The sequence below is a fragment of the Aquarana catesbeiana genome, linkage group LG03, assembly GCF_042186555.1.
Source record: "Aquarana catesbeiana isolate 2022-GZ linkage group LG03, ASM4218655v1, whole genome shotgun sequence".
NCBI lineage: Eukaryota > Metazoa > Chordata > Amphibia > Anura > Ranidae > Aquarana > Aquarana catesbeiana.
In genome coordinates, this window is record NC_133326.1 from 269,223,550 (window position 1) to 269,249,272 (window position 25,723).

The 25,723-nt window shown below is 38.9% G+C and overlaps 1 protein-coding gene across 1 annotated transcript in view; it reads left to right on the forward strand.

Annotated features, from left to right (window-relative positions):
- Window positions 1–792: 792 nt before the first annotated feature.
- Window positions 793–25,723, forward strand: part of TSPAN8 (tetraspanin 8) — a 43,106-nt gene continuing 18,175 nt past the window's right edge. Inside the window, exons 1-6 of the mRNA XM_073620042.1 lie at window positions 793–975; window positions 12,639–12,701; window positions 20,059–20,190; window positions 22,872–22,946; window positions 23,027–23,122; window positions 23,870–23,986. Coding sequence (XP_073476143.1) covers window positions 916–975; window positions 12,639–12,701; window positions 20,059–20,190; window positions 22,872–22,946; window positions 23,027–23,122; window positions 23,870–23,986 — 543 coding nt within the window. The 5' untranslated portion in view covers window positions 793–915. The remainder of the gene's footprint in view (window positions 976–12,638; window positions 12,702–20,058; window positions 20,191–22,871; window positions 22,947–23,026; window positions 23,123–23,869; window positions 23,987–25,723) is intronic.

Consider the following 25,723-nt stretch of genomic DNA (forward strand, 5'->3'; position numbering starts at 1 on the left):
CCCCAGCAGTGCCACTCATCCCATTCCCCCCAATCCCCACCAAGAAATAAAAATAGAGAATACATGGAAAGGAGAGAAAAAGAGGGAGAGGAACAAAGAAAAATGGAGAGAAAGAATAAGAGAAAGAACAAGAAAGATGGCTAGAGAGAGGGATGGGGAAAAAAACAATAAATTAGGATAGAGAGATAAAAGGGAAAGAAAGGAGAACAAAGAGAAAGAGTGGTACATCCTAAAATGTACCATAAGAGATTTTAATACTATACGAGTAGAAGGGGCTCGGGGAGCACTAAATGTCCGTGGGTTAGGGGCGCAAATTACTTGTCTTGCCTTGGGTGCTGACAACCCACGCTACGAAAATAATTTTACTGTTAGGGGTCCCCACAACTTGGGAAATTTTATCAAGGGGTCACGCATTAGAAAGGTTGAGAACCACTGCCCTAGCAGGAGAGGATTTACACTAATTAGCCATAACTTTGTGACCACCCACCTAATATTAAGTGGATTCCCATTTTGCCACCAAAACAGCACCTTTACACTTCAGTTAAAATAAAACCTATAAAGCTAAGGCTGACACAATAAAGTTATAATATAAATAATGCAAAATCTGATCTATGGCACCATTGTTTCGAAACTGCAGAGAAAATAATTTTGCATGCACTATTCGTATTATTCCTACATACAATACTTTGTTTGTCATACGAGGAAAGAGTCAAAACTGATAAGAGTAAAGAGTCATAACTGTTTTATTAGTAAGTTAGTGGATGCAGGCAGTGACAGCACCAAATGGCATACCTCAAATAACCTGGTTAATATTTAGCCCAGTGCTATATTTGAATGTGCAGCTTTTAATGGCACATTCATTTAGGTAGTGTGCTACAGTTTCCCTGAGACACAGCTCGAAAAACAAGCTAGAAAATGGCGGGGGTGAATAAGTGCCTCAAGTACTCTATGTTTGCATTCAACTTCTTGTTCTGGGTAAGTCCCAAATTATAGTAATTACTGTTGATAATTATCTATTCATATACGTATAATTAATAAAATACAGAGATCAGAAATGCAAGCAATGTTTTGCAAATGCTTAAAGTGGATTTCCAAATTTTCAAACTGCTAGCTTTTATTTTACTTTTTGCATTCCAAAAAGCATTTTTTTTTAGTTTATAAAGCTGCAGTTGAAAAAGCAAGTGTTTTAAGGATTAAAACATATAACTGTATACATAAGTGTCTTAATTGTTTAGAACAAAAGGCATAATTTGTATACCTTTTGAGCTGATATATATATATACCTGTATGTATGTGTGTGTGTGTGTGTGTGTGTATATATATATATATATATATATATATATATATATAGTATATTGCATGTTTTTTTTTATTGGTAATGTGTACTGGTCATTGCTAGTATACTGTATGTTTTATATTATTTTTTTGAGCATGTTCCGTTTAACCATAGCAGAATATTATTATTACTATTATATAGATTTTATATAGCGCCAACAGTTTGTGCAGCGATTTACAAAATGAGGGCGGACAGTACAGTTATAGGGCGTACACACGGTCGGACTTTGTTCGGACATTCCGACAACAAAATCCTAGGATTTTTTCCGACGGATGTTGGCTCAAACTTGTCTTGCATACACACGGTCACACAAAGTTGTCGGAAAATCCGATCGCTCTAAACGCGGTGACGTAAAACATGTACGTCGGGACTATAAACGGGGCAGTGGCCAATAGCTTTCATCTCTTTATTTATTCTGAGCATGCGTGGCACTTTGTCCGTCGGATTTGTGTACACACGATCGGAATTTCCGACAACGGATTTTGTTGTCGGAAAATGTTATCTCCTGCTGTCCAACTTTGTGTGTCGGAAAATCCGATGGAAAATGTCCGATGGAGCCCACACACGGTCGGAATTTCCGACAACACGCTCCGATCAGACATTTTCCATCGGAAAATCCGACCGTGTGTACGGGGCATTACAATACAATTTAATACAGGAGGGATCAGAGGGCCTTGCTCGGTAGAGCTTACAGATATAAAGGAGTTGCATTAACCTTAGTATTTTACTTTGCAAAACAGTTTCCAATCTGACAAATACATACAGCTAGAAAATATAGATGAGCCTACAATGTAAAGTAGTGAAGAATAACAATATGGTGCTTTGCCTTAATGATTCGATAACTGCAGTCACACAAAGTTAACTAAACTGACCTTCACAAACTTTACAATAAATCTAGTATCACAATACATTTCTGTGGCTATATCCAGATATTGTCACCTTCAAATTTATGACTTTGGGTATACAGTATCTCACAAAAGTGAGTACACCCCTCACATTTTTGTAAATATTTTATTATATCTTTTCATGTGACAACACTGAAGAAATGACACTGCTACACTGTCAAGTAGTGAGTGTACAGCTTACTAGCTTACTATAACATTGTAAATTTGCTGTCCCCTCAAAATAACACACAGCCATTAATGTCTAAACAGCTAGCAACAAAAGTGAGTACACCCTTAAGTGAAAATGTCCAAACTGGGCCCAATTAGCCATTTTCCCTCATGTGTCATGTGACTCATTAGTGTTACAAGGTCTCAAGTGTGAATGGGGAGCAGGTGTGTTACATTTGGTGTTATCTCTTTCACTCTCTCATACTGGTCACTGGCAGTTGGCACATGGCAACTCATGGTAAAGAACTCTCTGAGGATCTGAAAAAAAGAATTGTTGCTCTACATAAAGAAGGTCTAGGCTATAAGAAGAGTGCTGGACCCTGAAACTGAGCTGCAGCTTGGTGGCCAAGACCATACAGCAGTTTAACAGAACAGGTTCCACTCAGAACAGGCCTCACCATGGCTAAAGAAGTTGAATGCATGCGCTCAGCGTCATATCCAGAGGTTGTCTTTGGGAAATAGATGTATGAGTGCTGCCAGCATTGCTGCAGAGGTTGAAGGGGTGTGTGGTCAGCCTGTCAGTGCTCAGACCATATGCCTCACACTGCATCAAATTGGTCTGCATAGCTGTCGTCCCAGAAGGAAGCCTCTTCTAAAGATGATGCACAAGAAAGCCCGCAAACAGTTTGCTGAAGACAAGCAGACTAAGGACATGGATTACTGGATGTGGTCTGATGAGACCAAGATAAACTTATTTGGTTCAGATGGTGTCAAGCGTGTGTGGCGGCAACCAGGTGAGGAATACAAAGACAAGTGTGTCTTGCCTACAGTCAAGCATGGTGGTGGGAGTGTCATTGTCTGGGACTGCATGAGTGCTGCTGGCACTGGGGAGCTACTCATTGAGGGAACCATGAATGCCAACATGTACTGTGACATACTGAAGCAGAGCATGATCCCCTCCCTTCGGAGACTGGGCCGCAGGTCAGTATTCCCACATGATAACGACCCCAAACACACCTCCAAGACGACCACTGCCTTGCTAAAGAAGCTGAGGGTAAAGATGATGGACTGGCCAAGCATGTCTCCAGACCTAAACCCTATTGAGCATCTGTGGGGCATCCTCAAACAGAATGTGGAGGAGCGCAAGGTCTCTAACATCCACCAGCATGTGATGTCATCATGGAGGAGTGGAAGAGGACTCCAATGGAAACCTGTGAAGCTCTGGTGAACTACATGGCCAAGAGGGTTAAGGCAGTGCTGGAAAATAATGGTGGCCACACAAGATATTGACACTTTGGGCCCAATTTGGACATTTTCACTTAGGGGTGTACTCACTTTTGTTGCCAGCGGTTTAGACATTAATGGCTGTGTGTTGAGTTATTTTGAGGGGACAGCAAATTTACACTGTTATACAAGCTGTACACTCACTACTTTACATTGTAGCAAAGTGTCATTTCTTCAGTGTTGTCACATGAAAAGATCTTATAACATTTTTACAAAAATGTGAGGGGTGTACTCACTTTTTTGAGATACTGTATATGTATACACCAGCCTTTTTCAACCAGGGTGCCTTCATGTTTCTTCAGGGGTGCCTTGGCAAAATGCCCAAAAATTGTATACAAGCCTGAGGGTGGATGAAGCCTGCCTTTTAGTTAGACAAAGCCACAGATTTTCATTGTGCACCATTACAAGCTTTTAGCATCCAGCGTCCTAACAACCATTGATGCCATCAGTTGATAAGGAGGACATTGGGTACTTGCACAACATCCTTGTTTGTTCCTTTCCCTGCCCCTCTGCATCAGTACTGGGGTCACATTAGCTGAGTGATGGACAGAAACTCAGGGAGAAGAGAAACACTGGAATACTAGTCAGTACCAGTGTGAAAAGGTGTTATTGCTTTTCTATGTGTGTGGATGTTGCTGCAATATGTAAAACGATTAGTTTTGTTTTTTACATTTTAGACTGGAGTGCCTTGAGATTATGCAGAATTTTAAAGGGTGCCTTGACTGAAAAAAAAGGTTGAGGAAACACTGATATACACCTCTCAGAGGTTATAATTTGCATTTTTTACAATAATAGCACCCAATGTGAATTATCCTGAATTTTAACAGTTTTTGCAACAAGCCAGTTACACTTTAGCCAGCCATACATAGATCAAAATCTGACTGGTTCAGCAGGGACGGACCAGCCTAATTTTGATCCAAGCGTGGGCAGGCTGGTTGTACACAAGTCAATCTTTCGACTTGAATACAACCAGCCTGTTGGAAAATTTTCTTTTGATCAGCACCACTGGTTATATATTTGAGTTGCAAGTGGCTCATAATTACATATTTAACTAATATGAAAGTGTATTAAATAGTTTATTGGGTGAGGCTGTTTTACTTTTTTAATGCATACCTTTTTGTGCATTTTTTTTTATGTGTTATAAAAAGTGAGGGAGAAACAATTGGGAAATGTATTTTCTGGAGTGCAATCCCATTTAAAATGCACCAAATGGTAAAAATTATACATTCCTGTTTGATTGCTTTTCATTTCAATGGGCAGGAAGGGACAACTGTGGATGGACCCTATGACAAATATATAAGCTAGCTAACACAGGAACATGCTTCATTGAAATGATATGGATTCTTTAGAAAGAGCCTACATTAAAGATAACTTAAAGGGATTGTAAAGGCTCGTGTTTTTTCACCCTAATGCATCGCATCCTATGCATTAAGATGAAAAGACACCTTGCAGTCACCCCCCCCCCTTTTACTTACCTGAGTCCCTGAATTTCCATTGGTGCGTCTCCGCCATCCCTCTCTCCATGGGTACTCGGCTCTTGATTGGATAGATTGATAACAGCGCAGTCATTGGCTCCCGCTGCTGTCAATCAAATCCAATGACGTGGGCACTGGAGGGGAAGGGCCGAGTCCTGCATTCGGCCTCTATGGACGCGGAATGCTGCCCTTGGGAGCGCACCCGCAAGGTAACCCCCTCGGGAGAGCGCTTCTCCAAGGGGGTTATCTGATGTGGAGAGGAGCTGCGAGAGCCGCTGAGGGACCCCAGAATTGAATGTTCGGGGCCACTCTGTGCAAAACGAGCTTCACAGTAGAGGTAAGTATGCTATGTTTGTTATTAAAAAAAACAAAAAAAAACGATCCTTTAGTATCACTTTAATGCATCGTATTCTGAGGTTGGCACCTGTGTGGGAGTTATTAAGTAGTGGTGCTTATCTTGAGATAAGTGTGTAACATAGAAATGGAATTTCATTGCAAAAACAAACAATAGTCATGGACCTACCTCTTAATTACACAGTCCAGAACTAAGAGATTATTGAACTCAGTAGACTTTGCTCTTGAAAAAAAAAGGAAGCTTGGCTATATGAAAACTATAATATGTGAATTTGATTTCTCTGTCATTTTTACAACAAAAAGGAAAAGGTCTGGTGTCACCAGTGACACACCTCCATCCCTAATAATAGCAAATATATACAAGAAGTCGCCCTGGGACTTTAAATGTGGTGAGCACAGTTAGTAAATGCTAGACATGTGCACTGCCAAGAAAATTTGTTCGTTTTCATTTCATTCGTTCATCATTTTTTTTTTTTTTACTTTTTTGGGTCATTCGTTATGATCGCAATTCGTAAATTCGTACATTTGTAAATTCGAAAATTCGTAAATTGGTAAATTCGTACATTCAAAAATTCGGAAATCTGGAAATTCTAAATTAAAAAATCAGAAAACCTGAAAATTTGAAAATCTGAAATAACTAATTATTAAATTATAGCTATTGGAATTTCCTTTCAAATTTGGCTGTTAGTGAACGCAACGAATACGAATTTATCCGAAGTTACAAATTATCCGAAATAACGAATGCTGCATATAAACAAATGGAATGGAACAAATTAATAATAAACAATAATAATAATAAAAAAAAGGTTTTTATTATTATTATTGTTATTTATTATTATTAATTCATTACGTTCCATTCGTTTAGATACGGCATTCGTTATTTCGGATAATTCGTAACTTCGGATAAATTTGTATTCGTTACGTTCACTAACAGCCAAATTTGAAAGGAAATTCCAATACCTATAGTTTAATAGTTAGTAATAGTTAAGTTATTATTAGTTAAATATTATTTCAGGTTTCCGAATTTTTGAATTTACGAATTTATAAATTTACGAGTTTACAAATTTACGAATTTACGAATGTGCGAATTTACAATTGTGCGAATGAACAAATTTAAGAATTTTTGAATATTCAAATTTACGAATATTTGGAAAAATTTGTTTAAAAGGTTTGCGTTAATTCAGATATTTCCGAATAAACGAATTTTGTTGAAATTCATTAAAAAACAAATTCGGAACTAAACCAATTGCACAAGTCTAGTAAATGCAGTAAAAATATTTATTCAAAGATAGTATACATACATGTAAACAATTGCTGAGCCAACAAGAGTGCACATGATAAAATTAACATTAATGCATGAATGTCATATGGTATGCACAGGCATCAAAAGACCCGACACGTTTCTGCGTGACTGTAGCTCGCTTCCTCAGGGGTAGATGCATGTTTGATGTATCTAAAAAAGCAGCAGACATGGCATGAGTGGAAGTAAATGGCCCTAGATGTCTCAGTATATAAATAGGCGAATATGAGCTGTAACACAAATACACATGTCAATGAATGCCCAGGAGTGGCAGAGTAGATATAGAGATATAGTACTGTTGTACATGTGAAAATATATACACTAACATAATTGTATGTATCAATAGTAGCTAGATTGGCAAAGTAGACTGGAATTGTATGTTTGTATGTATAAAAACATAAAGACTGACCTGATCCAATGATGGAACGGACATAGAGACCAAGGGTAAGTGTGCAAAATATCAAACAATATCTAGGAATACCAATCCCTAGGAAAAGAAAAAAAAAGTGTTGATGAAAAACGTGTAAAAAAATTTTTTATAATTATTGATACCCAGCACAAGATCAGTGCTGGATATCAATTAATTATAAATAAATACATTTTTACATGTTTTTCATCAACACTTTTTTTTTGGATCAAGATCAGGCTCAGGTAAGTATGGGGGGGGCTACTTGCAGAAGGTTTTTTTAACTTAATGCATTCTATGCATTAGGGTAAAAAACGTGCTTCCTTTACAACCACTTTGTAGCGAGCTTAACTTTTCCTGAGCCACACAAACTAAAAATGTCATTTGATTCATTTTTAAGCAAACTCACTCATCCATCCATGTCTTCATGCTTTTTTTTTTTTTGAGAGATCACTTTGAAAAAGACTCCCCTAACATTTCTGTGATCATCTTAAAGGGGTTGTAAAGGTAATTTTTTTATTGTTTAAAAATAACAAACATGTTATACTTACCTTCACTGTGCAGTTCGTTCTGCACAGAGTGGCCCCGAACCTGCTTTTCTGGGGTCCCTCGGCGGCTATTTCAGCTCCTCCCCACAAGAACTATCCACCTTAATGCGAGCTCCATCGCATGGTGGTTAGTTCTTGCGGGCGCGCTCCCGTGATACAGCCGGCGGCTATAGCCGCTCACTGTATCACTCGGCCCCGCCCCCCGGCGCGCCGCGTCATCGGATGTGATTGACAGCAGCGCGAGCCAATGGCTGCACTGCTTTCAATCCATCCACTGCAGCCAATCAGCGACCAGGCTGAGCTGCAATAGAGATGACGGGAACAAGCAGCGGAGATTCGAGGTGTCAGGTAAGTAAAACGGGGGGGCTGGGGGCGGCGGTACTGTCAAAAGTTTTTTCACCTTAATGCATATAATGCATTAAGGTGAAAAAATTTTTACCTTTACAACCCCTTAAAGTAAGGGCAGAAGACTCATGTAGCATTTACTTCCTGGAATCCATCTGCCCTTAGCTCAGGCATTCAAGCAAGAGGGTATGCTTAGATGAGAAATCCCCACCTCCCCTCCTCCAGATAAAAGAAAAACTGCCAAGAAGACTCCTGGGATATATGACTTAATTTTGAACTAGGCCAGACACCGGGAAGCAACTGAAGAAATGTAAAAAAAAAAAAACAACTGAACAACTTAAAGACTGGAAGGATTTGCCCCCTTAATGACCAGGCCATTTTTTGCAATACGGCATTGTGTCGCTTTAACTGACAATTGCGCAGTCGTGCGATGCTGTACCTAAACAAAATCGATGTCCTTTTTTCTCCCACAAATAGAGCTTTCTTTTGGTGGTATTTGATCACCTCTGCGGTTTATATTTTTTGGGCTATAAACAAACAATGAGCAACAATTTTGAAGAAAAGAACATTTTTTTTTTTACTTTTTGCTATAATACATATACAAACAAAAAATATAAAAAAAAAATTTCTTTATCTGTTTAGGCCGATATATATTCTTCTACATATTTTTGGTAAAAAAAAAATCGCAATAGGCGTATATTGAGTCTACAAACTATGGGATAGATTTAGGGACTTTTATTTATTTTTATTGTTTTTACTAGTAATGGCGGCGATCTGCGATTTTTAGCGGGACTGTGACATTGCGGCGGACAAATCTGATACCAAATTACACTTTTTGGAGACCAGTGACATTATTACATTGATCAGTGTTATAAAAATGCACTGATGAATGTAAAAATGACACTGGCAGGGAAGGGTTTAACACTAGGTGGTGATCAAGGGGTTAACTGTGCTCCCTAGGTGTGTTCTAACTGTAGGGGGATGCCAGGGACATGATAGAGATCACTGTTCCCGATGACTGGGAACAGTAGACCTCTGTCATGTCCCCTGTCAGAACTGGGATCAGCCTTGTTTACATTGGCAGATCCCCATTCTGCCTCTGTACTAGGCAATCATGGGTTGCCGGCGGACATCGAGCCTGCCCTACCCACAGGCACGCTCCCACAGCGTGCATCGGGCGAGATCGCACGCGCCTGTCCGCAACGATTCGCTCAGGAGAGCCAACCTGCTGCCATATAACGACGACGGCTAGTCAGCAAGTAGTTAATACACCTTCTTATCTATTTACTAATCTTAGTAGCATAAGGATTAAAAATAGTTAATGTTGATTTAGAGAGTTTGTTTCTGCTTTAAGGCCATCAAATAAGTTCACATAAAATACAGATTATATAAACCTGAATAAACTACATACAATGAGAGGTATGCACTTAGCAATTATATCTGAGATACATAATATAGATATTATTCATTATAGGAGTGGATCAGAAGCGCACATTGTTCCAACCATATTTATCACCAAAAGCTTTTAGGAAATAACTTAAAGTATATCTAAAGCCAAAAGTGTCTTATGGATGCATAGAGCAGGGCTCAGGAGCGAGTACGCACCAGTGCCCCCAAAGCAAGCGGCTTGCTTTTGGAAGCACCGGTCATGGGGCAGAGCCAGGAGCACAGAGCTGGTATGTATGACATGTTTGTTTTTTTGTTTTTTTAAGGCCCAACCTTTAAAACCACTTGACCATTCCCTAGCAAATTGAACAGTCAATTTGACTTCAAATAAAACAACCCCACGATTTGAGAAGTTTGATGAGGAGGAAAATGAATGATTCCATGGAGTCCTGACCTCAATCCCAATGAATATCTTTGGAATGATTTGGAATGCTTATTGCAAGCCAATTATTCATCACCAAACCCTGACTTTAGAAATGCTCAGGTGGATGAATGGGCATTTCCACCACTGATTGCAAAAATATTGTGGAATACCTTCCCAGAAAAGTAGAGACTGTTAGCTGTAAAGGTGAGTGGCAAATCCATATTAATGCTCATTCATTTGAAATGAAATGTCCAACATATAGCTATGAGGCTGCTACCGTAAGTCATCATCAAAAATTTCATATTTTAAAAAAATGGATCTAAGTTAGATCTACTAATTCTATGGTAAAAAAATCGTAACGCATGTAACCACCATTACTTAGATAAGAAGCAGAAAAGGCTCTCTGCCTCTACTCAACTATCACCTCAATTGTGATAAATCTCTCGGGACAGTTTACTGTGTTTATATATCTCTTTCAAAAATATAGACCTTCCAAGAGTTCCTGTTTAGCAAAAGCAATAAACATGTAATGCATAAAAAGTGCTATTTAAAGGCCTTCACAACATAAATATGGTTTTCTTGGTTAGGTGTTTTAGGGCTAGGCTCACAAACTTGTTTTAGAGCTCCTCAAACATGATCTTTCACACAAGTTTTTATAACCATACATCATCGAGGCTTATCCTGTGTATCATAGTATCATGGGTGCATTACATGATGGGGTAAGGTATCGTAAGCAGGTATATTTGGTAGCAATATTCATAGTGGCTTTAAAAAAATATAAGATATTCTGTCTTTTTCAATAATAATTATGTTTACAATGAAGGTAATTGAAAACTAGAATGCAAACATTGGTGTCATTTATGCCTGCAGAAATTTATGAGCCTTGGTAACCATGCAACAAAATAAGCATAATCAAACACATTCCTATGTGTAAAGTGCATACAAATATTTTCTGAAGCAATAAAAGAGATGCAGACAACAGATTAAGGGCCGGTTCACACTGCTGTGAATTCTATTGCAAATTTGAGCCGTTGCGATCGCTCAAATTCACAAGTCATTTAAATAACATAGTTTTCCATTAGTGCCGTTCACATCAATGCATTGCGAATCTAAGCTGCGTACAAAAAGGGTCCTTGTGTGAGTTTGATCCGTGTGCGATGCGAATTCAATGCAATATTTTCCATAGAATCGCAGTAGATTCACCAGAACACCTAAAGAATTTGCAACGAAAATTTGCAACGCAATCGGCTCAAATTCATGCAAAATTCGCACCGCAGCAGTGTGAACCGGCCCTTAAAAGGGATAAAACTGACATACCTTATCTGTTGTAGCAATGGATTGCAGCTTTTATTACAAGCATGACAACATTTGCTGAGAGCAGAACTTCAGCTAGAAATAGCAAGATGAAAAATAAATAACCCATCAAACAGTGAAATAACAAAACCAGCTTTAGCTGCAATATTCACCATCAATCCAGAGATATTCCCTGTAATACTTTTTTATGCTTCTGGGTGTCCTCTGTCTGATGGCCAGCATTATTTAATTCACTTCCTCAGAAGGCAGGTTGCCTTGGACCCACCCCAAGCATGTATTGGAGAGTGAAAGGAGAAGCAGCACAGTTGGTGGTGTCAGTGGGGGGGGTATCTGTAATTTAAAAAACTTTTAGATGGACATCTTAGCAAACACAACATTCATGGATATGGGAAATGGTAGTGGCATAACACACACACGATGAACTGGGTGGACTGGTGTCTTTACTTAAACCTCACCAACTATGGAAATAAATGTAACTATGAAGGGAGCATTAGAATAGGTCACCCTTGACCAACATCATGTAGGTTTGTGATCTGTGCTAGTAAGAGAGCCCCCTACATGGTTAGACTGACAGAGAGTTGGAGATGAGGACCCAAGCTAAGGGGAATCACAAGGGAGAATGCAAAAGGAATTCAGCTATCCCTGACCTTCGTTAGCTGGTCTGTAGACTGGAGTGAGAAAGCAGTCAGGGCCTAGACCCAACAGTATATCCCAAGGGAGAACCCTCAGTTGAGGAAAACATCTGTCTGGGAAGTGGCTGGTGTTTAAAAAGTTGTATTGCTAGAACTATTGTGCTATGCTCTGTAAGGAGTAATGGGACTGCTGTATCATGTACTGTACAGAGGAAGACATGTTGTTGTGCCAACAGGCCTCTGGCAAAGAATATGTACTGAGTAAGTTGATAGTGACACAATATGGCAGAGCCTCCCTCAAAGACAGGTATGATGTATGTATCCTATCTGATGAGGAAGCAGGGCTGGACCTTGGCCAGCTTGGCAGGAACCGCTGTCCAATCCAGGTCATTTACAAGTATGCTTTTTTAAGCCCCTGAACTAACAGTCTCCTTGTACTGCTTTTCTTTTCACACTCCAGCCCTGCTGTACAGACACTGCAAAAGGCTGATACCAGGACAAATGCACTACTTGCATTCATCTTTAACTGTTCATCTTTAACTGTTTACTTAAATTGCATGTCCAGCCAAAACATTTTTCCTAGATTTTACAAACAGTAGGACAGGGTTAAAACCCCTGTCAAAGTTCTATGTCAGTCTGTGTTTGACTGAACATGTGCTACACCTACTAAAAATCTTCTTGCAAGTATTTTGGGCCTGATTTTTAATTAATACATTAAAACTGAATTGATGGTATGTAGTAGGTTTTGCGGTATTTTACTAATACTTTCTGTTACTTTGCAGTTATGCGGTTGTGTCATTTTGGGTGTGTCCATTTATGTTCGTGTTAGTAAAGATGCTCAACAGGTAAGTCTTATCCCTTCCTACAGAGGTCTACTGCATAGTAGATTTATTGTTTGTAGTTATCCAAGGGATAGTGTTGAAAAAGTGAACAAATAGGCAATTTAACTATGCTAAATCAAACTAATTCGTGAATTAGAAATATGTAAACGCCCATATTTGTAGTGTATATGCAAATCATTTTTTAAGGCAAAAGGCGGGCATCAAAATGATATATATAATTAGCTGCTTGCCATATAAAGCATACTTGAAGTGTATTTCTATTTTTGCAGTCAAATTTGAGAAAACTCCACTTTTGTTTGCTGTGTGTTCCTATTCACACATCATACATGAAAAAGACTGCAAGACTGCAAGTATTTCTCAAAAAGTTCAGTGTTCAGAATTAATTATGGTAAACAGAGCTCCCCAGGCCTCTCATTAAACAAAGAGAACTAATTAGGATTTTTCAGTACTGGAGTGTAAAGAAAAGAGCATCTAAAAAAATTACAAAGTGAAAAATTGCTTTGCAAAAGTGGACAAGCTTTATGCCTTTGGTAAATCAACCCCGCAGTGTGCAATATACCATTTAAAATCATTACATGCTTTTATATGCATTTAGAAATGTCATATAAACCAATATAATGTATTTAATTGTGAGTGAGAACTAAGTGTTACAGAGGTTATCATCACTGTATTATCAGTTTATAGCCAATAAATACATTACCATCCTGCCCATCCCACACTGTCATAGTTATGTGATAGTGCATAATGAAAATGTCCATATGTGAAAGAAGGAATATGGTTCCAAATTTTTGAAATATCTTGCAATTCAAAATGCAAATGCCCAATACATCCTACTGATGTATGACATGTAATTGAGCACTAAAGAAGCAGATAGTAGCACATAAAACAACTCTGAAATGTGTATGTAGTCAAATCAATGTGCTGAGGTCTAGAATCAGAAAGGGCCTGGCACAGGCACCTGGCACCAATACTTTCAGCACTTGATAAAAAGTGTATTTTTCCTTAAGTAATGGTTTAGATTGGAGTTTAGTGTTGGGGTCAAGGGTTAGGTGTTAAAGTTTAGATTGGGAGCTGAGTTTAGGATTGGGTTTTAAGTTGCACAAATTATAAAATTTGCTTCCCTAGCATTTCTCTAATTTAGCTTTACTTTTTCTAAAAATTCTTTCTTTTTCAATCCTCATCCAGCAATGATTTTCTAACAGTGGCAAAAAAAATTCAAACATGTATTCATTGTCTATCTAGCAGTAGTTAGTCATATTCAACCGCCCTTGTTCTGTAATATTAAAGATGGGTCAAGGAGAATAACGGTGATTGTAAACTGAGTTAGTGTTAGGAGTCTACAGCTCAGCATCACAGGACATAGTATACAGCCCCAGCATCACAGGACAGAGCATATAGCTCAGCCTCACAGATCAGGGTATATAGCTCAGCCTCACAGATCAGGGGATACAGCTCAGCCTCACAGATCAGGGTATACAGCTCAGCCCGGGGACACCTTGCTGCTAGGCTGTCTGACACCTATCCAGGAGCAGGAGAAGCAGCTTAGGGTTGGGACTGCAGGATTGGAGTCCAACTAAGATGTGGAGGTTCAGCCGGATGGGGAACCAGTTGTGGTTGGAGGTAAGGGCGAAGCAGTCGCCACTAAGGGACCATCCACCTTATTATTGGAGGCTACTGTGAGTAAGATCGAGCAAGTACCAGAGCAGTCTTCGCACCAGCTGGGGATGGTGAAGAAATGGGAAAGCTTCAGCGAGTACCAAGCTAGGAACCCAGTGGGTTAGCAGGGGTGACGCTTGAGGAGTATACAGTGCGTTAGCTGTGGAAGAGCTCAGGAGATCCGATGATGATGGGATCTGGAAGTCTAGTGACAGACTGGGAGCTCAGTGAGTGAAGACCTATAGTGGGATACTGTGAGATAAGAGAAGGACTATTCTGTGTTACCAAGAGTTATGTACGACTACTTTTAGTGACTGTTACAAGTTCAGTTGCCATAGGAGACAGCAGTCCTACCTATACAGACGTGGCATCTGGCTGGAGGCCTTTCCCTCTATAGCTGTCTTCATATAGTGTCTCGGAGTCTGCCAATTACCATTGCATCTACTTAAGGGTGTCCTGGCCCTTACCCGCTCTCCCACAATTCTTGTTAAGAGACAATAAATCTCTTGTTCGCATTCAAAAAGTGACTGGCGCCCATCATTACATTACATTGCATTACACCCGCCATGCCTGTTAACCCACTCTACAAGGAATGATGTCAGCTCTCTCTAACTCTTGAGGTCACCATCAGGCCTCTAGAGTTCTGGGAGGTCGCTATACAAATATATATATATATATATATGTATGTATGTGTATATATATATATATATATATATATATATATATATAGATATATATATAGATATAGATATAGATATATAGATATATATCTATATCTATATATATATATATATATATATAAATATATATATATAGATATAGATATATATATACAGTATCTCACAAAAGTTAGTACACCCCTCACAACACTGAAGAAATGACACTTTGCTACAATGTAAAGTAGTGAGTGTACAGCTTCTATAACAATGTATATTTGCTGTCCCCTCAAAATAACTCAACACACAGCCATTAATGTCTAAGCCACTGGCAACAAAAGTGAGTACACCCCTAAGTGAAAATGTCCAAATTGGGCCCAATTACCCATTTTCCCTCCCCGACATCATGTGACTCATTAGTGTTACAAGGTCTTAGGTGTGAATTGGTAGCAGGTGTGTTAAATTTGGTGTTATCGCTCTCACTCTCTCATACTGGTCACTGGAAGTTCAACATGGCACCTCATTGCAAAGAACTCTCTGGAGGATCTGAAAAAAGGATTGTTGCTCTACATAAAGATGGCCTAGGCTATAAGAAGATTGCCAAGACCCTGAAACTGAGCTGCAGCACGGCGGCCAAGACCATACAGCGGTTTAACAGGACAACTTCCACTCAGAACAGGCCTCGCCATGGTCGACCAAAGAAGTTGAGTGCACATGCTCAGCATCATATCCAGAGGTTGTCCTTGGGAAATATATGTATGAGTGCTGCCTGCATTGCTGCAGAGGTTGAAGGGGTGGGGGATCAGCCTGTCAGTGCTCAGACCAAATGCCTCACACTGCATCAAATTGGTCTGCATGGCTGTCGTCACAGAAGGAAGCCTCTTCTAAAGATAATGCACAAGAATGCCTGCAAACAGTTTGCTGAAGACAAGCAGACTAAAGACATGGATTACTGGAACCATGTCCTGTGGTCTGATGAGACCAAGATAAACGTATTTGGTTCAGATGGTGTCAAGCATGTGTAGCAGCAACCAAGTGAGGAGTACAAAGACAAGTGTGTCTTGCCTACAGTCAAGCATTGTGGTGGGAGTGTCATGGTCTGGGGCTGCATGAGTGCTGCCGGCACTGGGGAGCTTCAGTTCATTGAGGGAACCATGAATGCCAACATGTACTGTGACATACTGAAGCAGAGCAGGATTCCCTCCCTTCGGAGACTGGGCAGTATTCCAACATAATAACGACCCCAAACACACCTCCAAGATGAAAACTGCTGTTGCCTTAGGGGATTATGTGAAATCTCCATTAATCGCTGTAAAATATTGCAATTAGAAATATATTTCAGTTAGAGGGAAATATATTTAAAATACTGAGTGTTGTGTTGGTGTTATTGTAATTAGTTCAACTTCAAAGGTTGGCCTTTTGTTCTCCCTGAGAACATCTTCCCTGGGTAGTAAACAACAGCCTTCTTTGACTCATCCAATCAGGCTGTGCCCAATATACATTTACTAGGTACAGTGACCAATTAGGGAGAATTATATTAGCCACACTACAGAAAGGAGGGGGGGATATAATGCTTTGTGACCAAGCTAACTCACTCTTTGGTGTGGGAACAGACAGCAGTCACCATGGGCTGACCTGAAGTTAACAGGTAATCTAATATACTTGTATTTTATACTGTACTGTAAATATGGGTGTTGTGGGTAATTTGTAAATACCATGTAAGCCAGGAGACCTACACTGTACATTGTGTTGTAAATACTGTTGGGTGTGTACTTTGTATAGATTATATAACCCTATTAATAAATGTGTATTGCGGAACGAACTACCTCTTTGTTGTAAGATCTCTCAGATCTAGATATGTATATGTCCATACTACTACAATGATTGAGGTGTATGCACAAAATACAGAACTAGTCAACACTGCCTTGCTAAAGAAGCTGAGGGTAAAGTTGATGGACTGGCCAAGCATGTCCCCAGACCTAAACCCTATTGAGCCTCAAATGAAAGGTGGATGAGCGCAAGGTCTCTAACATCCACCAGCTCTGTGATGTCGTCATGGAGGAGTGGAAAAGGGCTCCAGTGGCCACACAAAATATTGACACTTTGGGCCCAATTTGGACATTTTAACTTACGGGTGTACTCACTTTTGTTGCCAGCAGTTTAGACATTAATGGCTGTGTGTTGAGTTATTTTGAGGGGACAGCAAATGTACACTGTTATACAAGCTGTACACTCACTACTTTACATTGTAGCAAAGTGTCATTTCCTCAGTGTTGTCACATGAAAAGATAATAAAATATTTACAAAAATGTGAGAGATGTACTCACTTTTACTGTGATATATATATCTGATACTGTGTATATATATATATATATATATATATATATATATATATATATATATATATATACATACAATATATACTCATTTGGGTAGAGTGTTGCATGAGAAAATAATTGTCAGTCAAAATATCACAGCACTAAAACTGAAAAATGGCCTGGTAATGAAGGGGTATGACAGGCAGGTACTCAAGTGGTTAAGCTTTTAACATCACTGGGAGAAGGGTATCCCATCTCATTATGTGAGCTGATAACTTGCTGACAGAAACGCACTTTCCATAACTGTTGGAAACCTATGAAAGGTTTTTAAGAAGCCATTTCTTGTTTATAGAATGGACTGGTTCGCCTAGTGGAAAAAATAGTCCACCGAGAATGCCTGCTTGCTTTGGAATAACTTGATTTTCTGAAAACCAATCTGTGCATCACTGATAATATATTTTTACTGCCGCTGTACTTACAGATGTATTATGTTAGTGATTAATTATTTTAGCAAATTTATTAATGATTAACTAATATGACCGACAATATGATAAGAAAAATATTTGTTTCCAAAGAAGAACCAGCCACTCCTAAATGTCTTTAAATGATTTGCAACTTCAGGAGATTTACATGTTATTTTTGTAAAACAAATTATTAATCCAAATAATGTATTTTACCAATAGTTTCTAACAAAACCAGGAATTTTTCAATTATATGAGGTAGATTGCTTTAATCTGTTGATACATATGTGTGTTTGAATGCTGATCAAAAGTGATCTAAAATGCCTGAAATTTATCATGTATCCATTGTTAGCATTGCTGTTGGAATAGATAAAAGGCATTAAATGTCCAAAAAGTGTACATATGAGTCCTAGATCTCGAATCCAAAAACATGTTAAATAATAGGTCAGTTTGAAAAAAGACACAAGGCCATCTAGTGCAACCAATAAAAAAAAAAATCTAACTAATAGAAAACCTCTATATACACAACCCCACACCCACAGTTGATCCAGAGGAAGTAAAAAGAAACCCACTAAAACATGATCCAATTCATAAATTCCTTCCTAATCCATCAGGAGGCAATCCAATATTCCCAGGATCAACTGCCCCTGGTGTTATTACCTATAAATATTAATAACTGGTTATATTTTGTGCATTTAGGAATGCATCCAGTTATTTTTTTTTAAACAATCTACTGATCTGGCCAGATCTAGTTCTTGAAGGAGTCTATTCCACATTTTCATAGCTCTTACTTGAAGAAGCCTTTCCGTATGTGAAGGTTAGATAGCTTTTCCTTCAGACGTAAGGAGTGCCCCCTTGTCCTCTGTAATGTCCTGAAAGTGAATGACTACACCAAGACTATATGGACCACTTATGTATTTATACATGTTGATCATATCCCCTTTAACAGCTTATGGACTGCCCCACGCAGATATACTGCGGCAGGGCAGCTCTCCTGTGTGTAATCACGTAAGGTACGTGATCATGTGCACAGAGTCTGGGGCGCGAGCGTGTGCCACCGGCGACCCTCTTCCGCTGTGATTGGACACAGCAGGATGCAATCAGCAGGTCCGTCGGGACCTGCCGAACATTCTCTGGAGAGGCAGAAACAAGGCAGACCGCCATTCTGTGAGAGAGGAAGATGGAGTTCTTCCACTCAATTGTCAGTTAAAGTAACGCAGTGTCGTATCGCAAAGAATGGCCTGGTCATGAAGGGGGGGTAAACCTTCCAAGGCTGAAGTGGTTAATCACCTCCTCTCAAGAAAGAATACATTGAGTTCAGCTTGTCTCATAGTTGATCTCCATGTCTATTTGCTAATATGCTGTGCAAATATATATATATATATATATATATATATATATATACTATATATATATATATATATATATATATATATATATATATATATATATATATATATACTATATATATATATATATATATATATATATATATATATATACTTATATACTGTGAATGTAACTTTTGGTTGCTTTTTTTGTCCAGGGGATTTTTGATGAGCTTTAGGCCCCTTTTGCACGACCTTTCTGATCAGGTCTGCCTGTCAGTTTTTCAGGCAGACCTGATCAAAAGGTTAATTCTCTTATGGGTGAATTATGTCTGTTTACTTCAGTCTACCTCCAATTTGATCCAATCCTAAAAACAATCGGAAGGAGATCCGTCCTCCTCTGTATAAGCAAATCAGATCAGCGAAAGTTGGGTTTAAATGGACAGCAGAGTCTTTTTACACCCGGCCACCCATAGATCAGAGCAGGCTCTGTCCTTGTAAGCTTTGCATAAAATGAGCGGACATGGACCTGTCATCCGCCCGCTCTGCTATGATCAGCAGGGCACCAGAGGACAGATCCCTGCTGATGAAAACAGAGTTTGCCCCATGTGTAAGGGGCCTTTTGCTGCTTCAATCTAGTCCTTTAATAACGGAATAGCAACCGTGAAATATTGTTTCTATTCTTTACAAATTGGCATGCAATAAATGGTTTCAGAAATATTGTAGAATAACATTAAAGCTTTACTATTTATGTATTCACTTAAGTATGCTTTTAAATAAGAACAAGTTTTTGAATCAGAATCTCAAATCTACTAATTATAATAATTGATGTCTACATTACTAATAATAATGTTAATTGTATTTATTTATTTGTGTGGAAGAAATGAATGCCTATGTTTCTAATGTGTCATACATGTGTAAAGATATTTTTCTCTCTTTAGAAACTAAATCTTGACGGAACTGGTATAATGTCAGGAGTAGATGTATTGATAGCAGTTGGAGCAATAATTATGGTGCTTGGATTTTTTGGATGCTGTGGAGCCATAAAGGAAAGTCGTTGCCTTCTAATTCTGGTATGTACTTTTACTATACAATATTTGCTATACAGTTCTGCTGATCTCTTTTATAGAACCAAATGCTCCAATACCAGCTCTGCACTCTTCCTTCAACAACGCATAATATATCATGGCATCTTTTTTACTTGGTCTGTTTGTGTATTTGAAGTGAATCTCTGGTAAAATATTTTTTTTCTTAGCTTTGGATAGAGGGGAGATGTGTTAGACCCTCTGTCAAGTTTTCTTTTTGTGGGCCCATTGGCGAATCCCCCTCCTCATTTGTACTGGTGGCCATTGTTATAAATTAAGAAAGGGAGGGCAAAGTGTCTTCCAATGGAGGTAACTGTCTAAGAGAGGAATTCCCCTCACTTTAAAATATTTCCCCTCGCTTTTTGTTGTATCTCTGGGACAAGAAGTTAACTGAAATGTCACCAGTTGTATACAGAAAGCAAAAATAAACTGGCAGGAGGTTTAATTCCTACTTACTCTACCCAAATCTAGAAGAAAGCCAAAAAGAAACCTTTAATTTTTGCTGCACTTTGTGTTTAGTTCTTGGTACCTTGGGAAAAGGGCCTATAACCCATTGACCCCAGTGCCATTTATTTATATCCCCTTAATCTTATCTTAAAGTAGCAACAGGGACACATACAACAATAAAAAAAGCTTTTAGCATTAACCAACTTAACTAAAAAAAAAAAAAAATGTTTACCTCTGTCTGTGTTGCTGTTTCCCCTTGCTTCCTGTCCAAAATGTAAATAGAATTTAGTAGGTTGGAAGAGGCAGACCCTTAACTTGCATATTCATACAGCCTCAGTCAATCCCAGGGAGGAACTAGTAGTGGGCTGATGTGTTTATAAATAGGCTGGGGCCTAGAACAGCAGGGTCCTTGTCCTGTTGGAGAAGACCCAGCCTGAGAGCTGTAGCCGCCTGGGTCACTTAGCTGAAATTTTCAGGAGGCCGTCGGGTCCCAGCTCAGGGAGAGCTAAGGGACCTGTGTCTGAAGTTGCTGGGAGCAGTTTGGATGAAGTCTACAGAGGGTCTGGCTTGGAGGCTCACAGCACAGAAGATGGCTGGTACTGCAGGAAAGCATTCAAGTACATAGGGCATAGTCAGTACAGGCCTGTAAGAGATCCTAGAGACTGTTCTTGTTAACCCTTGGAGGGACTGTCCCAGATTTGCTGGCTCAAATTTGCTCTTGCATTGGAGCCCACTGAGGTGTGTTCACCTATCACTAGTCTCAAGAGAGGTTTCACCCTGAAGGGTCAGTCATAGCAGAGAGTGTCCTCCATTATATCTTGCACTAAATTTGGAGTATCCCAAGGCTTATCCTGCACCCTAACCAAGTTCAACAAGCATTAAACTACAAAGAGGCTGCGCTGCCTGTTTCTTGAGTCGTGAGACTGTGGAACTGTTGTGTGCCTGAATGCCGTGTGCCTTATAGGAAATGGAAAATCTGGTACAAAACAGCCAACCCAGTCTGGGGTCTGTGCTACACTTACTTTTGTGTATGTTGGAAGATTTTGGCCAATTTGGTGTACAATTTCTTTTTTACATCAGACTCTACTATTGGCTCCTAGCTTTCAGTGTGTTGATTTGAATGTATGATGTGCCGTATGCACTAAAGTGCCTTATTTTCTTATCCGTCAATCTGGCCTTGCTTGGTAGAGCTGTATTTTTGAAATGTATAGTCAGACAGACTCTTGATATGAATTTGTAATGCTCTTATAAAACATTTACCTGGTTGTTGTAGGACCTTTTCTTATGCCCCATTTTTCTCTTTAATGGTACCAACTATAATAACTGGCATCTCAATAGCCATCTAGTCTGATCCTAGTTTTTTTTTCATCCCACTGTTAGTTTTGATACCATATTTAGTGTCTTTAAGCCTTTTTTCCTTTAATTTCAACGGGGTCAATTCACGAAGCTTTACCGCATGCGGTAAGGGTATCATGTTACTCATTTGCATAAATCATTGCATGCAGTAAATAAAGTCCAATTAATTTATATAATATTTAATATATTATAAAATAATTAAATAATAATATTTAATATTTTGCAGTAAACAACAACAACAAAAAAAGTCTGTAAATATCGCAAAAAAATCATGCGGTAATCTGTCCAATTCACAAATGAAACAGGAACTAAAAAAAGGTGCAATATTTAACACCACCCTTTTGGTGGCAGTAACCAGTGCGGTACCATAAAGAGGGTCCTATTCAAACCTTCAGAAAGGGGCATTCCACCCACCGAGAGCCTAATTTAACCCACAGAACACTCACAGGACGGAGTACTATTCCACCCATAGAAAGGGGTGCAATACTACTCAGAGAGGGGTCTAATTCCACCCACAGAGGACCCACAAATACAGATTACTGTAAAAAATGTTAGATTAAATAATAGTTTTTTGCAAAAGAAAAAAAAAACAGATTTTATAACGTAAAATGTTTTAAGGAAATGACCTTAAACAACCTTTAACCACTGACACGTGCGCTAAATTACCACATGAGAAAATGTGGTAGTTACCGAACAATTTTAAAAATATTGCATTCGTTATTTAACGGTAACGGTCACAACTGATTTATCGCATGTGTTATTTTACAGCATTTTATTTGCTGTTATTTAACTCTTAGTGAATTGACTCCCATTACAGCTACCACAATGTGACCCTTATTAACCATTCTTTCCTGTTTTCTGCCTAGTTCTTCATTGGTTTGCTTCTGATCCTGGCACTTCAGATAACAGCGGGAGTTTTGGGAGTTGTCTATAAACCAAAGGTATATTGGATACATTTATTAAACATCTGCTGCATCAGTATGAGCTACATTTCACTTTCATCTGCACTTCTTTGTTCCAGATTGACGCAGCAGTAAACCAGTCTTTGTATGAACTTTTACCATTAAAGGACCAACCAGCTGACTTTAAAGAAGCCTTGGAAAACATCCAGAAAGAGGTGATATACAACAATTACATTTGATTACATACCAAATGTTTTATATTTCTAACATTTGCTTCCAGAAGCATCACAGTCTTGTGAAATAAAATAACTCTCAAAAGCGTTGAAATGATATGCTCTAACGATACATGGAAATGGTCGGTTGTGTTGTAGAAGATGTAACCCTGTATCAAATGCAAATACATTGACAATCTGAAAAATAATGAATGCAAATTTTAAACAAATTAAATCAAAAATTAATAAAAAAACTCATTCACTGCAATTTTCAGTCATTTTGCCACTTGGAAAACCAACTCAGTAAATGGCATTGTAAGTAGTTTATGTCTCCATAGTGCCCCCTGTATGTTATTTAAATATCTTTGCAGCTGTATAAAATGTCTCATAATAATATATTCAGGAGGGAGATTTTGAGTATTTCTAAATGAAATGCATATAATTACCTGCAGCTGTTCAACATTTCTAAAATTCAAAATGTAGTATGTTTATTAATGCCTTATGTGTGCCCACATTTCAATATGAACCGATGCCTGTGCAATGTTTTTCTTTCCTTGATGATGCACATACAACATATATGTCCTACATAAATAATTATAATCTTAGCCTAATACATGTTACTAGTGTAACTTTTTTTTTTTTTTTTACATTCCATATTTTTGAACATTTTGTATTTCTTTTAACTTCTATTCAGCAAGATAAAATAATACATTTCAGAAAAAGTTATATTTTTTTTTCATTTTCTTACAGGGTAAATGCTGTGGTATCGTTAAAGGAATTGAGGATTGGGGGGGTAATTCTGCCACATGTAGATGCAGTGTAGCAGTAGACAAAGATGAATGTGGGAACAATGGAGTCTATAAAAAGGTAAAAAACAAAACAAATTTGCCAGTATTGATATGTAAAGTATATGCTTATGCTGATGTAAAAGTTAGAGGACTGACGCCAGATAGCATTTAGAGGTACTTGTAGAGGTGCCAAAAAAAAAATAAAAATTTAAAAAATATACTGAAATCACATCTGTATGAGTAGACACCTTTACATACAGTATCTGCAATGGACATGTGGTGTTACTTTACTTCCACTTTAACACAAATGTACTTTAATGTGAGTTCACATGTACTATTAATAAAGAGTAGACCTCAATATGACATACATTATTTGCAAGGTTCAGTTTTTTACTTGTTTTTAAGCCACTGTCTGAGCAGGTGGCTAAGATTAGATGTCTATTAATATATATATTTTTTTTTTTCACACAACTTTTACATAACATTCACTCAAGATTCACACATTTTTCTAACTAGATTTAATTGAAAAACATGTGAATTCTGGAGAAATGTGAATCCTATGTGAATTCATTTATAATGTTATGTATATCAGATCAGCTTGTTGAACTGTAAATAATTTTATAAATGTGTGTGTTATTGTATTGGAAACCTTATTTTTATGTATAATTGATACATTTATGCAAGTGAGCAGGCAGTTATTTGCTATGCTTCCTGCTTAATACAGTAGCTCAGTGTTGTGCCCTGTGGATCTTCTTATCTCACTATTAATTTACCAAACTGTTTTTGTATCAGTGGCGGCCTCTCAATATGGGATGTAGGGGCGCCACCCCCTCATGCGCCTGGCTCCTAATCTACATGCAAGGCGCGCCGGATGCATGGATTCCAATGGGTTTTTTTTTAGAAGCACATGATTAGAGCCTGAGGCTCTAACTGGCTTCAAAAAAGGGTGGGCTCGGGGGGCAGAGCACTGTGCCCTGAGCATACCCACTTGTGTGACAATAGCGAATTAATATGCGCTATTGTCTTTCTGATTCTCCTTCAGGCAATCAGGAAGCAGGTCCTGCGACCCGATTGGCCGAGAGGAGAAGCGACCCTATTGGCTGCCGAGTAAGAGACGCAGTGGGAAGCCACTGAGGAGGAGATGCAGAGGGAAGCCATCTGAAGCTGCCAACGACCTAGATGTGGTAAGTACGGGGCTGGTGGGCGGGCGGACAGGCGAGCAAAGGGGGAGGGTTGTGTTTTGTATTGCCGATCAACCGAGCGACGGGGGGATTTTGAATGACCTTAAGGGGGGGGGTTTTGTGTAGGGTTTGATTGATGAAGCGGCCGAATGGAGGGGGGGTGCTTGGTTTGCTTGCCACCCCCCCCAGAAAAAGGAGCACTGATTTGTATGTTTATAAACAACGGGTTCTCCTTAGTGTCAGGGATGCCATATACAGGCATCCAGCAGGGGTGATCAGACCAGTGAGCTGCACTTAAAGGAATCGGGAACAAATGAGTAAGTGAAAAAATATATTTATTAAAGATAATGACACACGTGCAAACCAACACCAGCAAACCATAAACAAGTAATGAACGAAATGAACACACAAAACCCCAAAACGCCAAACTAACTATATACAAATTAAGGAAATACACATAAGCAAACAAACAGGGACAAGAGAAAAGGGGAACAGGAAGCCAGGTACTGGGAACAGTCAGTAGTGGGAGCAGGAAGCAGGGACAGGTCTCAGGGTCTGGATTCCAGATACAGAGTCCAAGACAGGAACAGGTCAGGCTCAGGCAGGGATAAGGCTTGCAGGGGGAATACTGAAGC